Source organism: Microtus ochrogaster, chromosome 7, assembly GCF_000317375.1.
Source record: "Microtus ochrogaster isolate Prairie Vole_2 chromosome 7, MicOch1.0, whole genome shotgun sequence".
Taxonomy (NCBI): Eukaryota; Metazoa; Chordata; class Mammalia; order Rodentia; family Cricetidae; genus Microtus; species Microtus ochrogaster.
The window spans coordinates 43,129,702-43,146,546 of NC_022014.1; the positions used below are offsets into that span (position 1 = coordinate 43,129,702).

Here is a 16,845-nt window from a genome sequence, read left to right on the forward strand (position 1 = left end):
GAGCAGGGGACGGCAGGGCTGGTGTGTGTGAGCAGGGGACATCAGGGCTGGTGTGTGTGAGCAGGGGACGGCAGGGCTGGTGTGTGTGAGCAGGGAACAGTCAGGGGTTAGATTCGAGACAGACTGGAGGGGGATGGCTGTGTTCTATAGAGTGATATGGCAATTCTTGTCTTATAAATAATTCTTAAAAAGGAACACATATATTATGTACTTCAATCTAATTAAATTGTGTGCAGTATATGTACATGTTCATATTGGGTATGTACACATGTGTGTGCAAGCATGCAAAGACCAGAGGTCAGCATCAGATGATATCTGTCTCTTCGTCTTATTTTTTGAGACAGGGTCTCTCACTGAACCTGATGGAGCTCACTAATTGGCTAGACTGGGTGGCCAATGAACTCTGGGGATCCATTTTGTCTCTTCTACTCTTACCTCCTAGCACTAGGATTTAAACCTGAACCACAGTACTCAACTTCATGTGGATGCTGGGGATTTGAACTCAGGTCCTCATGCTTGTGCAGCAGGAATTTACCAACTGTGCCATCTCCTCAGCCCCTTACTAATAATTGGAATACAAAATAAAGGAAGTATTTTGTGGATATTCATTTCATTGCCCTCTCTTCTCCCCTCTTCCACCTCTCGCTAATTACCTTACTCTCATTAAATGTTCCTCCTGTGTATTCAATTTTAAGAGGTGATTTGTTGACAGTTTGCTTGTCTGTGCTGACGATGTAGCCAAAGCTGGCCTGTAACTTGCTGTGAGGCTGCCATAGTTAATCTTCATTGTCCATTAGATTGGGTTAAGAAATGCATTCAGTCAGGTGGTGGTGGTGCACACCTTTAATCCCAGAATTTGAGAGGTAGAGGCAGGTGGATCCCTGTGAGTTTTAAGCCAGCCTAGTCTATGGAGTGAGTTCCAGGACATTCAAAGCTACACAGAGAAACCCTGTCTCAAGAAAAGGGGGAAATGCATTCAAAGTCATGCATAGTGGCTCACACCTGCATTCCTAGCATGTAGCAGACACAGGCAAGCAATCTCTGTGAATCAAAGGCCAACCTGGTCTACATAGCAAGTGCCAGACCATGCCTACATAACGAGACCCTGTCTCAAAAAAAAAAAACAAAAACCACTCACACCACCAAGAAACGCCTATGACATTAATGAGATGTACTTTGAGTGTGCCAGGGGGAGGGGGCATTTCTGGAGAGGATTAGTTGAGGAAAAAAGACCTACCCTGGATATAAGTAGTACCATCCATGGACATTTTAGGAAATAAAAGGCAGAGAATAGAGCATCAGCTAAGTATCAGCACCCTCCCTTTCTCTGCTTCCTGACCCCCTGAGATGTGAACAAGCAGCCTCACAGTCCCGCTGCCATGGAGCAGCCTGTAGCTACACCTTCTCCACCATGATGCCACATCCCTTCTTAAACTGTGGGTCAGAATGAGTCCTTCCTCCCTTAAGCTGCTTTTTTTCAGGTACGTAGAATGACAAGTGAAGTAACTAATAAAGTAGCCCAGGCTAGCCTTGAACTAGCAGTCCTCCTGTGTTGGCATCCACAGTGCTGGGATTGTGGTCAAGAATTATCATGCCTGGCCTTCAAGTCATTTTAAAATATGACCTGCAAGTGTCTCTTTCTGAACCCTCTCCTTTCAAGTGAATGAACACTATTCTGCTACCATTTTACACAGCTCCTGGCACACACACACACACACACACACACACACACACACGAAAGAAAAACCTCAGTAAACACTGGCTAAAGGGGGAAACAACCTCAATATAGTATCACACTCAAATGAAGTCAAATACATTCATTTTTTTTAAAAAACAAATAATTGAACTCAAGTGAAAGAACAGACTCAGAGAAAAAAAAAAAGTTGTATCCTCTGCCAAGACTCCGTAATACGCAAAGTCCTTGTGGAAACTCTAAGAGATAAGAGGCTGAGCAAGAAGAACCGAGTGAATAAAGATGAAATAAGAGTTAAAGCCAGGCAGAGAAGAAAGGAGCGAGGCGGCTGAGGGAGCATGGAAATGAGGTCTCGGAAGATAATGCGTGGTCTCATGTGGGTGTCAAGCTGCTGGGGCAGGAAGCCCGGGTCTGATCTGCGTTGATAGCAGGCATTCATTTCCTCCTTGCAGAGCCTCGTTCTCTTCCCTCACTCTAGGCTTTGGAATGCAGCGTTCAGACACATCCCTGTACAGTTCTGAGAGCTAGACAAGTCAGTCATTCTGCTTCGCTGAGCCCTGAGTACCTAATCAGTGCTCTGGTAGTACCAGAGGTACTGAAAGCAGCTGCGCCTCAGAACAGAGACCTGGTGCCACCGAGAGTTTCCAAGGAGTCCTGGGGTCCTCTCTTTTTTAAGGCAGAGTTTCACTTTGTAGCCCTGGCTGGTATGGAACTCATGTGTAAACCAGGCTGGCCTTGAACTCACAGAGATCATCCTACCTCTACCTTCCGAGTATTGGAATTAAGTCATCCATCACCATGCCTGGTTTTTTTTATGTGTATATAAATGTACAGATATGTGCGTCTGCTTGCCTGTATGTGCCCCAGTTCATGCAGGTGCCCTCAGAAGCCAAAAGGGGGCAGCAGATCCCCTGGAGCTGGCATTACAGGTGGTTTATGTGCCACACTGAACATGGGTACTAGGAACCAAACTCAGGTCCTCTATAAGAGCAGCAAACACTGTCAGCCTCCGGATCACCTGCCTAGGCTCTATTTTGTTTCATTTTTAATTAACAGAATGTCAACGGTGCCTCTCAGGGCAGTGTGGGCACAGCCAGTCACTACACACCCACTGTTAATACCAGGTGGCACATGATGGCAAATCTCACCTGATTAACACTCATTTCCCCTCTCTTTAAAGCCTCTGCCTGAAACTTTTTATTTTTCTTTCAATTATTTATTCACTCATTCCTGCAGGAATTATTTACTGAGCACCTCCTATGGGGTGGTGTGTGTGTGTGTGTGTGTGTGTGTGTGTGTGTGTGTGTGTGTGTGTGTGTGTGTGTATACAGGCTACAATAAAATGAGCATTATGCTTAATAATGTAGCCCAACTATAGGCAAATGTAAGAGTTCTGCGCATGCCTAAGGTAAGCCAGGCCAAACTAAGCTGTTTGCTACGGTAAGAGTATTAAGTCCATTTTCTAAATACATAGTATTTATCTGTATATCATTAATAATCCAGGTAGAATCCCTTCCCTTCTAGATTGCTTTGATCCTTTTTCTGTATGTCCTTCCTCTTAGTTGAAACAAGAGCACTGGGAAGATTTTTTTTTTAGCTACAGTTAAGTTCCTCATGTTCTGCCAACTGCTACTGGTCTAAGGGGAAGTTGATTAATCTCTCTGGATTAATTTTTCCTTTCTGTACATAAACACTTGAACAAAAGGCCAGTCACTAAGAAGAATATTTTCAGTTGTTCCTGATGAGTATCTCCTGCTTTGGTTCACATAGGCACACACACAAATCCATCACATAGAATTCACGCAGAAAAACATGCACACGCAAGGATGCTCATGCATGCGTACATGAGCGTGCACACACACGCGCGCACGCACGCACACACACTCCAGTGACTTCCTACCTCAATTAAGTAAAACTCAAAGTCCTTATCCAGGAGGTAATACTAATCCCCGGGGACTAGAAGTAGTCTAGCCCCAAAGTCTCTCTGCCCCTCTCCCCTTAGGCCCACTGGATCAGGGATTTGCACACTCTAATATAGCCCTCCTTCCTTCGTCTCCCTGCAGCTTTTGCCCTCACCTGGAAAACTCTCTTCTGTCTCAGTCCTCATTTCTTCAACAGATGTTCATACGTCTTCTTTCAGAACATTCCCTGATCTGGTTGCCTCATATAAAAACATATCTCCGGGCTGGAGAGATGGCTCAGAGGTTAAGAGCATTGCCTGCTCTTCCAAAGGTCCTGAGTTCAGTTCCCAGCAACCACATGGTGGCTCACAAACCATCTGTAATGGGCTCTAGTGCTCTCTTCTGGCCTGCAGACATACACACAGACAGAATGTTGAATACATAATAAATAAGTAAATAAATAAATATTTAATAAAACCTATCTCCATGTTACTATAAACTCCTTAACTTTCTTCTTCTTTAAAATTGTATTACATGTTTTATTATTTTATTTGTGTGAGAGGAGGTGCAAGTGTGGGGGCACACACATGGTATAGCTCATGCATAGTGGTCAGTGAACAAGTTTTGAGATTATATATATATATATATAATTTTCATTAACCATTCATCGGTTGATGGGCATCTAGGATGATTCCAATTCTTGGCTAGTGAACAACAAACACAAGGTACCCTCTGTGGTAGGGTACCAAATTCTCTGGGTATGTGTCCAAGAGTAAAATAGTTGAGTCACATGATAGTTCTATTTTTAATTTTTAAAAAAGTCTCAAGAGTGATTTCCACAAAAGCTGTATGAACTCACACACCCCAACAAGAATGAATAAGGGTTCTTTTCTCTCCACATCCTCTCCAATATTTGTTGGCAGGGTTGTTGATGACAGTTATTTTGACTGGGATGAGGTAGTATCTAAAAGTAGTTTCTTGTTTGTTTTGCTTTGTTTTCTAGTTTTCGAGACAGGATTTCTCTGTATAGCTTTGGAGCCTGTCCTGGAACTCACTCTGTAGACCACACTGGCCTCGAAATCACAGGGATCTGCCTGCCTCTGCCTCCTGTCTAAAAGTAGTTTTAATTTGTATACCACTAACAGCTTTTAAAATAGTTATTGGCCATTTGTGTTCCTCCTTTTTGAAAACAGCCTGGTCAGATATTCATCCATCTGTCGATTTGTAGTTTTATTTCCTTGGGATTTATTTTCTGTGATTCTTTGTGAACAGCTCTGGATAGCAACCTCTTGTCTGAGGGGTGCATGGTAAAGATTTTCCACCCTTCTGTGGATTGTCTGTGAACTCTGTCGATCATTTCCTTGACTGTTCAGAAATTTTTATGTTCCCATTGTCCCATCCATTTATGCTTAGGATGAAATTGAGAATAAAAAAATATACAAAATCAACCAAAGAGTTGTTTCTTTGAAAAAATAAACTGGACAGACCCTTGGCTCTCTGGCTTTCTTACTAGTCTCTGAAGCAGCTGCCTATCCCAGGAGTTCAGACCACTGTTTATCCTATGCTTGAGGCATACTCATCTGTGTGACTGAATGAATGTTATCAGCCTCACACAAACAGAAACCCGTCAAAAACACAAGTACTCCTCTTTTGTGCCATAATCACTCTCTTCTCTTACCACAAGCTGGGAAATATTCACACTCACCAACAGCAACAACATACACACACATGCACACACACACACACACACACACACTTCCATCATGGGAGGAGTGAAAGAAAGTGTTAGATATTGCATGCATATCTGACTGTGCATGTGTTTCCTAGCCTGCTGTGGCTGGGATACAGTTGCTGACTTGTTACTTGTTTTAATGTCTCTGGCGCACCACAATGACTCTTGTTGAGACATGTATGTGGCATATACATACATATAGAAATATATCAACATATGTGCCTATCTGGACAGAAACCGATTGCAAACAGAAATATACAAACACAAATAAACACTTCAGGTTAACTTCAGATTAATGCAGAACACAAATCAAAATGATTCACATGGGAGTACACACACTTATTAGGCCAGGCATGGTGGTGCGAGATTTTGGTCCCGGTACTCAGGAGGCAGAAACAGGTAAATCTCTGTGAGTTTGAGGCCAGCCTGGTCTACATATCTGGTTCCAGTTCTATGCCAGTCAAGGCAACATAATTAGACTGTCTGAAAAGAGAGAGGAAGAGAGAGAGAGAGAGAGAGAGAGAGAGAGAGAGAGAGAGAGAGAGAGAATAACTTCACTCTCAAGAGCACACACATATATGCACACAAACACATGAGCAAAGACAATGATATTTACCTTAAGGTGTGACTAGAGAGCAATGAGGCCATGTGGGGTATCTGCTGGTGTGCTGATAACGGTCAGCTTTTGATTACATATGCTACATAATTACATGTATATATTCAATATGGTGCATCTTCATAGACATTTGTATCAGATTCATGAGCACCCACTATCGATAGCAAATCTCCTTTTCAGTCACTACTGAAAACATTTTGGGAACCCTGGTATGGGGAAATCATGAGAGTCCCTTTGGCACATACTTCTACAGTACTGGAGAGAGGGGTTCTGCTGGTCTGGCCCTGAGCTGGGAAAGAGCTAAGCTTGCAGAGAACAGAGATGTGGGAACTATTACCCTAAGAAAGGACTTCCTGAATATGCTGGGTAAAGGAAGGCTCGTCCTCTCTTAGCAGCATTGGAAGGGAGAGCCCCCAGAGTCCCAGCTAGTTCCAGCGGGCCAGAAAATCCTGCAGAGGCTATTAATCCACTAAAGTCCCCTGGCTGGGAGAAAATCTGATTAACTCTACCTCCCCAGATGGGCTTAACAGTGAAATGTATATCTCATTCCGGAGAGTCAGATAAGGTAGAGAAACAGAGGAAGACGGGTGAAAGGAAATGAGAGGAAGGTGAGCAACACGGGAACAGGATCTGTGCATGCGCTCCCTGCCTCTGCTGTTCACCCGGAGTCCAGTTTCCCAGCCTGAATGATGGATCTTTGGTTCCTATGGAGGAGTGTGACTTCTGTCTTTCTCAAAAGAGACCAGGCAGCTCAGCTCCCTTTTGTCCCTAGAAACTAAGTTGTTGTTGGTTTGGTTTTTTTGTTTGTTTGTTTTGTGTTTTTTCCTGAATTTTTCCTACCACAGTGACCCTGGAAGGAGAGTTACTCTGTCCACCAGACATTTTTCTACATCTTCTGGGCCCAAATGTTATAGCTTCCACACTTTAAAGAACTTGAGGGTTCTGGTTCCAAGTGAGCCTTTTTAAATGATACACTGAGTCCCCTGAGCACATCTGGACTGGGATTCGTGGTGTTTCACTTACAAGAAACTATTTTCTTTTTTAAGAAAAAAAAAATCAAAGTTAAAATTTTTAAAAAAGACTGCAGTCTTTTAAAAGATGAATTTTGTGACCTCCCTGGAGTAACAGAAGACCTGCAAAGACACTGGGGCCTGGGAAGTGCAGGAAGCTGGTCGCTACCAGCACTTCAAGGGTTAAATTCAACCCAGAGCCTAACACACAATTGGCCGAACCTGAGGAGAAGATATGGTTTTCGCAGCCGCGGGCCAATGAACACCTCGAGTGGGAGGGTTTGAAGCTTCTAAGGAGTTTTTCCCCCCATTTTCCCCTCTCCACCCCCTCCCGTCGGCCCTTGCCCCCCCCCATGCTCTATGCCGCCAGTTTGTTAAATTAATGCAGTAAGAAAGTCTGAAGATCTGAAAGCCAGAAGATGCGCGAGCTCAGAAACCCGACATGCCCCTGAAAGCTTGGGATTCTGAGCCCTGCTGGGAAGCCATGGACCCCAGCGGCCCCTGAAAGTTGTGGTGGGCTCTATTGCACCTGCAGCCCCAAAGCAATGGGACACCTTTCCTGCAGCAATCCCAACTTCTTCGGCGGGGACCAGAGAACGCGAACTGCAAGGCAACAGCAGACTCGAACAGAGGCAGAAGAACGAGATTCCGGGACTCGGTTGCGATGCGCCAGCCTGGCACACTCTCCGACATCTAACTGAAGCCAGCACCATCACCTGCTCCACCTCCCTCCCACACACACACACACGCACACACAACCCCTACAACCCCTCGGGCCAGCCCAGGGCCAGAAAGAAGATGCCAGCCAGGTCTAAGGGTCCGAGGCCAGGACTCTGATCCCCACGGATTTCTTGCTTGCATGAAGCTGGACATCTCGACATAAAATCAAGGGTTAAAAAAAAGAAAAGGAAAAAAAGAAAAGAAAAGAAGAAAATATACCCACCCCCAAGAGTGCCTCCCAGCGCCGCAGGGAGCCTCCAGCGAGTTGAGCATCAGCAGCGCTCTTCCCGCCCGCAGCCGGGCTGGACGCTCTCCGTGGTGCTGAACCTGCACGGCCGCCGCTGTCCGCGGTGCCCAAGCCGCCTGGCTGCAATTCTCCCCGGGCTCTGCCACCTTGTCCCTCTACTCCCTAGCTTCTTTAAACATCTGGATTATTTTCCCCAGAGGCGCTCTCTGGCTTCCTCGGTGACCATCGGAAACATTTTTGCATCCCCATAACTCGTGGACTTTACAGCACAAGAATTAGAAAATGTACAGCTTCAACACTCTGCGATTCTACCTTTGGGAGACCATTGTATTCTTCAGGTACGCGATTTCCTATACCGACCACGACTATCCTTATGGTGCAAACGGGGTTCAGGTGGTGTAAAGAGGCTGACTCTACCGTGGCCTCATCAGTTGGGGAGGGGGTACTGTGTGCTGAAGGCCTTTCCATTCCCCTCCCCCCCTCCACCCGCAGGGTGTCTGGCTGGTGCGTGTAGGTCCCAGACAGTGGCTGCTCCAGCAGCGGTTTGCCTGTTTCTTGCGGTTTGTCTGTCTATCTGACTGTTACACTTCCCCCGATACTCGCCCTCTGGCCCCTCTTCTCGTTACCCTTTACTCGGCTGAGGACTTAAAGGAAAGCTTTACGAGTTTTTTTAGTTTAATTGGGACCGCATTCTCTCAAACCGCAGTGCTGGAAATCCCGGGTCTCCCGTCTGGGAGCGAAGTGACAACTAGTGGTGACGCGGAAGGTTGCAGTTGGACTGGCTGGGCACAAAACAGAGCATTCTGTCTCCCTTTTGGTTGTTTTTCTTGGGGGAGGAGTGTCAGGGTTCCTGTGGTTTGGAGTTAGGGGAGGATAACGCAGTTATGACTTCAGCTTGCAAAGCCCAAATTTAAGTGCAGATCGGGCCTATTTGCGAATAGACACTGAGAAATATTTTCCTTTTAAAACTTTGACTCCATCCTCCCTGGTCCACACTTCTTTCCAAACTCTGTTATGGCCGACTCTCCCCTACTCCAAAGGACAGCTCTTATTTATGAATGAAGGCCTATCCCTGCTGCCATGACTGGGCTCTCCATACCCTTCCATTGACTCCTAATTCTCTGTTTACAGGCCTAGCGTTCTTGTGTTAGCCCTAGTGAAAAGTGAAAAATCACATCTTTGGGAAGTATTGAAACAGATTGGCCTTTTGTAAGTGGGCAAATCATGCCATCTTCAGAGGTGGTGATGATAAATTCCATCTGTATGAGTTGAAAAATATTCTTCCCTGCTCTGCAGAGATCGTTAATCTTCCTCGTTCTTGCGTGTCTGCTTCTTGTGTTTTACCACTGAAGTCTGTTAATAGGCATTTTAAAAAAGAAAAGAAAAGAAAACCCACTCTGGTTGTTTTAAAAACATATGCGACCACCAATAAGATCCTCTTTGATCCTAAAAGAGCACATAAGTATGATTTGATTACACGGCAAAGAGCTGTTGGTTTGACTAATCCATTGGTTGGTGATATGGATGAGGCCCCCACTCCGAAGTAACAGTTTCTGAATTTGAGCCTCTCTTTGTGTTTTTTTTTTTTTTCTGTCAAGATGATGAAGACAAGACGTCTGCTCCTTTCCCAGGGTTACTCCACTGCTAAAGCTTTTAATGCCATCTTAAAATAATTCTTTAGCATGCTACTGTCCCAGTCATAGCTTAGAAAGTAAATAGCCAAGTATTTTCTCAAGTCCAACATTCCAGGACCTTGTGAGATTTTCCAGTTCATGAGAAGTGACAAGAAGTGTCTTATCACTCTACCCACCCCCACTCCTCTTTTCCTGATGCAGTCCTTGATTTCCCTCTCCCAGACATGAGCTTTCGTAAAAAAGGAAAAGGAGAATCGGTCTAAACAATCTGCATTGTAATCGCTTAGATGGGGGTGAGACTCTGCTGTGTTAATTCCTCAAGTGAACGGGTGGTGGCCCATCACTGTGTCTCCCTTCCCCTCTACGGATGAAAGCACACATGAGCAGCAATGGACTTGATCGAGAACTCACTGTGCTTCTGAGGAAGCAAGGGGCATGACTAGAGAGATCCGGATCACGCTGGTGCTGCGGCACTATCAAAGCAGGAGGACGGCTGCTTCGTTTCAGGAGTCAACGTTCACACCCTTGGCAATTCCCCAGATAGATGATGCAAAAAGGGATCACAAGTGGGTTAACCAAGATATGTCCTTGCTCAAATGGTATTTGCATCTATAATACTTTCATCTTTGGGTAAATTTTAGGTAAGACTTATAACAGACTTAGAATCTAGGGTAAACAGAGGCCAGCAGCCCCCTTGCAGGTTACAGGAAAATAACTAGCCTTTCTTTCCAAGGGACAGGCTGAGGGCTGGAATGAGCTGGTGTATATTCCCAGGGTCCAAGCCCTTCTTAGATTAAGTAAAGCCAGCTGCTCACCTGTTTGAAATTATTGAAAATCTTGGGGAGCCACCAGGGCACTATCCAAGGTGCTACTGCACCGCATCTGTGTGTAACCAGCGAAACAGCAACACTGACAGCAAAACAAACAAACACAACTGACGTGAGCGATGCTGGAGCCTCACACGCTACCAATGCAGGGAGTGAATGGAGGCATCGGAAAGGCAGACTGGGGTCCTAGGAGACCAGCCGCGCTGCAGTGCTCATCAGCCATGTCCCCACAAAAACATGGAAGCAATTTGGCTGAAGTTCCTGCTCTCGTGTCAAACAGTCTGACAGTCTTAATTTAATACATGACACCCCGTAATCCAATAATATAAATTTTGCGTCACTTGGAGGTTGGGACCCATCTCCACTTGGGCTAAAACTGATATGCAGTTTTTCTTTATTTATTTAATACCAGAAACTCATTCCTTTCAACCCACCTTTAAATCAAAGGGAACATGGCTTTGATCCCCCAGAGTCCTTTCAGAGGCTTGTAGCAAGGATGGGACTAGTATGACCCCAACAGTTTCTTGCCTTCTCAATAACTCAGACAGACATGATCTATGAGGCTGCTTTTCGGCCTCTGCACTATTGGCATTTTGATCTTTGTAATTCTTTGTCATGACGTCTGCCCTGTGCATTGTAGCAGCCTGTCTGGTGCCAGTAGCATCTTTTCTCCCTGATCACGACAAACAAAAAAGTCCCCAGACACTGCAAACTAACCCAGGGTACAGTGAGAAGATGCAGGATTGCTCCAGTTTAAAAATGACAATAAAAATAACCAGATTTGTAATCAGCTGCTCTGATGCACTAATCATAATAATAAAAAGGTTGAGTGTGCCTGGGGGAACAACCCCTGGTAGAATACACAGCATGTCCCACTGAAACAGAAAGAAACCTAGCTTGAGCTTCAGCGGGGGATAAATACAGAGGGACATAAACTAAGTGATTTTCCCACAAAGCACCACCTTTTCCTTAAACACCTCTTCCATTTCCCATCGCAGTCGATGACGCCTTATGCTGAGGTTTTAGCCTCTGTGTGTCAATCACTTGCTAAGAAAGCTGATCAAAACTTTGAAACTCAGATGTTACCATCAATTATAAGGCAAGAATGGCCATGGTAAATAATATTGTTTAATCTCTCTATCACTATGGACAGATAAATGAGTTTTCCTGAGATATGTCCCCTTGGAAAGGTTCCCAAGCTTACCAAGAAGGGCAGACAACCACCTTGGTCTTTCTCCCTGGTAACAGCTATGTTCTGCCTGAGTCCTGCCCAGTATATCTGAGGGCATTGCAAAACACATCTAGAAGTTTCTGAAATGACTCAAGAGCTTTCATCTAAAGAACTAAGCCCATGAAGCAACTCTGCCTCAGGGCTAACCAAAATGTCCTCTGGCGACTTTGGAAAGATGGGAAAGAAATGTCATTTTGGCAGTTTGGACAGGGACCTAAAGCCAATAAAATAGAATTATAAATCCCCACAGAACATCTGCATTATTTGAGAAGCTGGGAATGACCTACCAGGAACTCATGAGAAATGTATCTTTGAGATGGTCTGATGAAGGCCGCAGCTATGTGGGGCAATGGAGAGAGCAGAACTGCTCTGATCCATGGGCTCTGACTTCCAGAGCCAACTCTGCCTTCCTTCTGCGGCACAGCCATAGGAAGGCTCCTTGTGGCTACTCTAGTATCAAGTCAGACTGCTAAACCCAACCATTAGAAGTTCCCTTCAGGCTCTGAGCAACCCACTTGCAAAGACAGGACCCCATCTGCACAAAGGCTCTGGATAAACCAGTCCCAGTGGCTCCCCTGCCATCATCCCTTCACCAGGTATTGACTAATTGTGTGACTGTGTGTCCCATTCAGAACCGGGCACTCCGCAGGGACACATGCCATTCCTGCAGAAAGAAGCCTTTTCCCTTGCAGCAGAGGGTCTACAGGGCTCACCTCCAGGCAGCCCGTACAGGGCCTATGACAGCATCACACTAATGTGGATGTCATTAACTTTATTTCCTTCATCAGCTGGCAGAAGCCAAAATGATTTTTAAGATGGATGGTACTGTCTCCTGTCTGCCCAGCTCGAGACGCTTCTGCGGGTTTTTTAGTATGGCCTCAGCCGCAGCAGACCTGAGATCTGGAATTGAGCTATAGTAACATGACCTTGAGAAGACTCTGTGACCCTTCTGGGTCTCACTTTGCCCACCTGTAAAATGAAAGTGCTCCGCCAATCACACTCTCAAAAATTATTTTTAGCTGTTCCTGTTGGCAATGACCTTTTCCCCAGGCTTTCCCCGTGACAGTACAGATTGGGTTAAAGTGATTGCAGTGTATCTCAGCTATTACCAAAATAATAATAATAACAGCTGTTCCCAGCTGCTCCCAGACCCAGAAGTCAGAAAAGATTGAGGCCCTCAGCCAGCTCCTTCCCTCTTTGAACAGGTCCCCTAAGAAGGACGTGATGACTGACAAAGACTATAAACGCCTACCTTCCCATCCCAGGAAATGTTCGGCGTGCTGAGATGCATGACGCCCCACCACTACCTTCATCTGAAAGACTGGGGAGAAAGGCAAAGGTTCTCTACTTTCTGTAACAACTGTTAAACACTTACCCCACCCCCATGCATACACATATAAAGCCTATTTTTTTAGCTGTTTACTAAACCCATCCTTGCCTTATCCACCCATTACCATTAGTCAAAAGAATATACAACTGTCAGGCACTCCCCAACTACCACAGCACAAGCAATACCCCTCGCCAAGTCTACTTAAGATGAAACACTGCTAAGAACCTGTGGTGCTTCCCTGTCAGCCCGCATGGTTTGGGCAGAGGTAAGAACCCAGTTGGCTACAGTCTTTGAAACATTTTAAGGAGATTCCAAGTCCTCCTTAAGATTGCCAGTACCTCTGATGTACCCGCGGCCTCCACATTGAGAAACATTAGATTTGATTTAGCCTATGCGACTGCAAAAGAAGAATAGATTTATTTTTAATGCACACAGAAATTCTGGCTCAAGGGAATGAAGAACTTTCTGGAATCTTTATTGAATGGTGCAGGAGCTGCTATAGTGGTCATGACATTCAGAGGAGGGGGAAAAGCAGGGAATGGAAATCTACCTGCCAGGGTGATATAGAAATTCCCACTTCTATAGATGATGAGATTGCGGGTGATTTTCTGCAAAAGAATAGATGAAATGCAGGCCAGAGACAACCTTGACAATGCTTACACCCCTCACACGCACTTCTTGTTCTAACTCCCAAATTGCCTCCTAAAATTTGTGGGCGCTAAATCAGGCCAAGAGCACATACTCCATGGTATTTTTCTCATTTTCCAAAATAGATAGGATAATAACTAAATTAGGCAATGAACCTACACACACAATGTAGCAAATGATTATTAAAAGGAAGCCACCCTAATTATATTTTTAAAAAAAAAAAAACCTGCATTTAAGAAAGGAAAAGGGCTTCAGAATGCACCAGAAGGACCTAGCAGAAAATTTACCAGACGGCAAATAAAGCCACAGTCACAGTTGCTGTTCCTGTCACTTAGGATCTCCCTGCCCTGAACTCCAACTGCTTCCTGCAACCCCACTCCCTGTGAAGCCTAGCACACAACCAAAGACACAACGGGGTGCCAGCAACTTCATTGAGAAAGCAGTGAGCAGGGAACAGTGGCTGGATGCTGGTGGGGGGGTGGTTAGCCACACAGAGCCTGGCTTTGGAATGTGATCTCTTAGGAGGGGTGCCAGGGGGCACCAAAGCTTTTGAAATGGTGTTTAAAGATCCCTTTGTGGCTTCCTGAAGTTGATATTGTCTGAAGCTAATTCGGCACAATTAGATTACCACTCTCAGCCTTTGAGTCTGCCTGCTTTGTAGAATCTATTACCAAATGAGTTTACCATCTTAACGGGATGCTGCTGACAATTGGGAATCTCGGCCATGAAGCAGGCAGCAGTCCTCTCTCTTGCCTCATGTGTGAGGGATGCCCACAGGACACCCAAGTCCAGTCCCATGCTCAGGAGCTGCATCCTCATATCTGATACGTGTTCACTCCAGGGGGTCACACTGTCCCTCGGAGCCAAGGAATCTGAAGCAGCATGAGTTCTGAGCAGACTTAGAATCTGATCTGTCAAGCCTAGTTGAGAAGGGCTTACTAAAGAGACAGTTCCCAAGAACTTGAGAGGTTCGAGTTTACAGAAAGGGTATGATTACCAAATAATAACACGTGAAGTCAGTGCTGGAAGTGATGGAGAGATGTGGGGACTGACGGTGGAGATAACCTCACCAGTGCACACAGATGTACACAGATGCACAGATTTGCACATGTCAATCAAACATAATTAAAGGTAGCTTTAAAAAATTAAATAGTTGGGAGTGGAAAGTGGCTCGGTGGTAGAGTACCTCCCTAGGATGAAATGCTGAATAGGGTCCCTAGTGCCACAAAGTAGCAACATTGTAAAAGTAAAATGCAGGTACCCAATCAGGCTACAGAATCAGGCTCTCCTGGGATGGGACCAAAGACTGAAGTGCTCAAAAAGACTTTTTAAGCTGAAGTTTTTCAAATTTTCGGCACATAGCAAGTGCCAAGGGTCTTGCGAAGATGCAGTTTCTGAGATCTGGGGCATAGGAGTCAGTCTTCCTGGAAGACCTCTCACGACACAGAGGCTTACGTGGATAGGAAGTGGGAGTAGCAAGACCTTAGGGCATCCTGACTGTGGCCATGTGTGAAGAAGCTCTTCCACTTTGCAGGGGGGGGGAAGGAAAATACAAACAAGCAGGGACAGGGCTCCCCAAACCGTCAGTAACGCACCTTTCCCCAGACTTCTTCACCATGTTGTCTGCAAAGCCTGTGTGCCTGATGATGCCACTGTGTTCTCCCTTCTTCTCCTGGGCAGCCAGCCCCACCTGAGATGGCGATGCAGTCCCTGAACCCTGGTACACCATCAGCTCCCACTCACACACCAGACCTGCACTGTGAGAGGATGCAGACAGAGAGAGGTATCAAGGGATGGGAATGCTATCCTGGCCCCAAAGGCCGTCAGACACAGCAATGAGCATCTGGGACTGAAGGAGGAGTGGACCTGATGTCAGAAGGAACCCCAGAGGATAGATAAAATCTCACTCACCCATCTTCCTGAGCACCTGATACTCTCAACCCTAGAGCCTTGCTTGGGACTCCCAGAGGTTCAGGAGGCTCTGCATAACCCCATCATTGGTCTGACCTCAGGACCATATCCTTCTTTCTGCACCCTTTTAATTTGTCCTCCTTTCCAGGGAGTCTGTCACTACCTCATACCCATGAGAGCTACTGCTCTGTTCTCCTGGCTTTTGAACGTGTGTGTTTATTGCAATGTGTTCCTTTCTGCAACCCTCCCCAGCTCCAAAGGACTGCGGCAAGCTGCCGGCTCCTGCAGTAGCACCTCAGTTTGCAGAGTAAGCTGCCCGGTCGTTCAGTCACCTTAAAAAGACTTAAGACAATGGTACCTAACTCTATTCCAGAGCTCAGAGAACTGAGGCTTAGAGGAGAAACATCATGGGCCTTTGAGTAATGCAAGAAACCTGGATGATAATCACAGGGTAAAGGCGAGGTTGAGCCAAGATTCAAACACTGGCTGCTAATTCACCACACTGATTCACATCTCCGGGATGGCATCAAGCTGGTAGTCCTCCCATTCTGTGAAAGCCAGGTGCTGTGATGTATGTCTATAATCCTAGCACTGGGGAGGCTGAAAGAGACGGGATATGAGTTCAAAACCAACCTGGTCTACACAATGGGGCTGGGGTGGGTGCAACCTTGGGATAAGAAAACTAAGAATTTCCCAACCAGCCTTGGAGTTAGGAGCCATATTATTTACTCTTTAGCTGTTATTTATTTATTAGGCATTCTTCCCCTTTTTCTTAATTGTTTTTAAAACAATTACAATTTTTATTTTGTGTGCACACATGTGTGTGCAAACATGCATATGCCACGGTACTGGATGTAGAGGTCATGGGGCAACTTGCAAGAATCTGTTCTCTCCACTCACCATGTGGGTCTCATGGGTCAAACTCGAGTTGTCAGGCCTGGTGGGAAGCACTTTCACCACCTGGGCCCTCTCACTGGTCCCTCTCAATCATTTTAATCAGAGGATACATGCACACATTTCTTTTCTAGACATTCCAGTGCTAGAGAGAAGCCAGATCTCCTGGCTTAGAAATCACCACCCTGACATTTTAATCTCTCAGAGTCACATCCCTGGGGAGCTGTTGTGGTTAGCAAGCTAGCAGCCTCTCCTCTCTACCGGGGACCACAAAGGGGAGTGTCTGTAACCCCAGCATTTGGAAAGCTGAGGCAGGAGCATGACCATGAAATATGGAGTCCAACCTGGACTACATAGTAAGTTCCAGGACAGTCTGGGGTATAGAGGGAAAGGAAAGAGGAGGCGAGAAGAGGAAAGGAGAGAAGAGGAGAGTAGAAGAGAGGAGAGGGGA

At 45.7% G+C, this 16,845-nt stretch overlaps 1 protein-coding gene across 2 annotated transcripts in view; it reads left to right on the forward strand.

Annotated features, from left to right (window-relative positions):
* Nucleotides 1–7,309: 7,309 nt before the first annotated feature.
* Glra1 (glycine receptor alpha 1) overlaps nucleotides 7,310–16,845 on the forward strand; it is an 86,446-nt gene continuing 76,910 nt past the window's right edge. For both annotated transcript variants that reach the window (XM_005350040.3, XM_005350041.3), the window contains exon 1: nucleotides 7,310–8,257. In XM_005350040.3, the coding sequence (XP_005350097.1) occupies nucleotides 8,202–8,257 (56 nt within the window). In that variant the 5' untranslated portion in view covers nucleotides 7,310–8,201. The remainder of the gene's footprint in view (nucleotides 8,258–16,845) is intronic.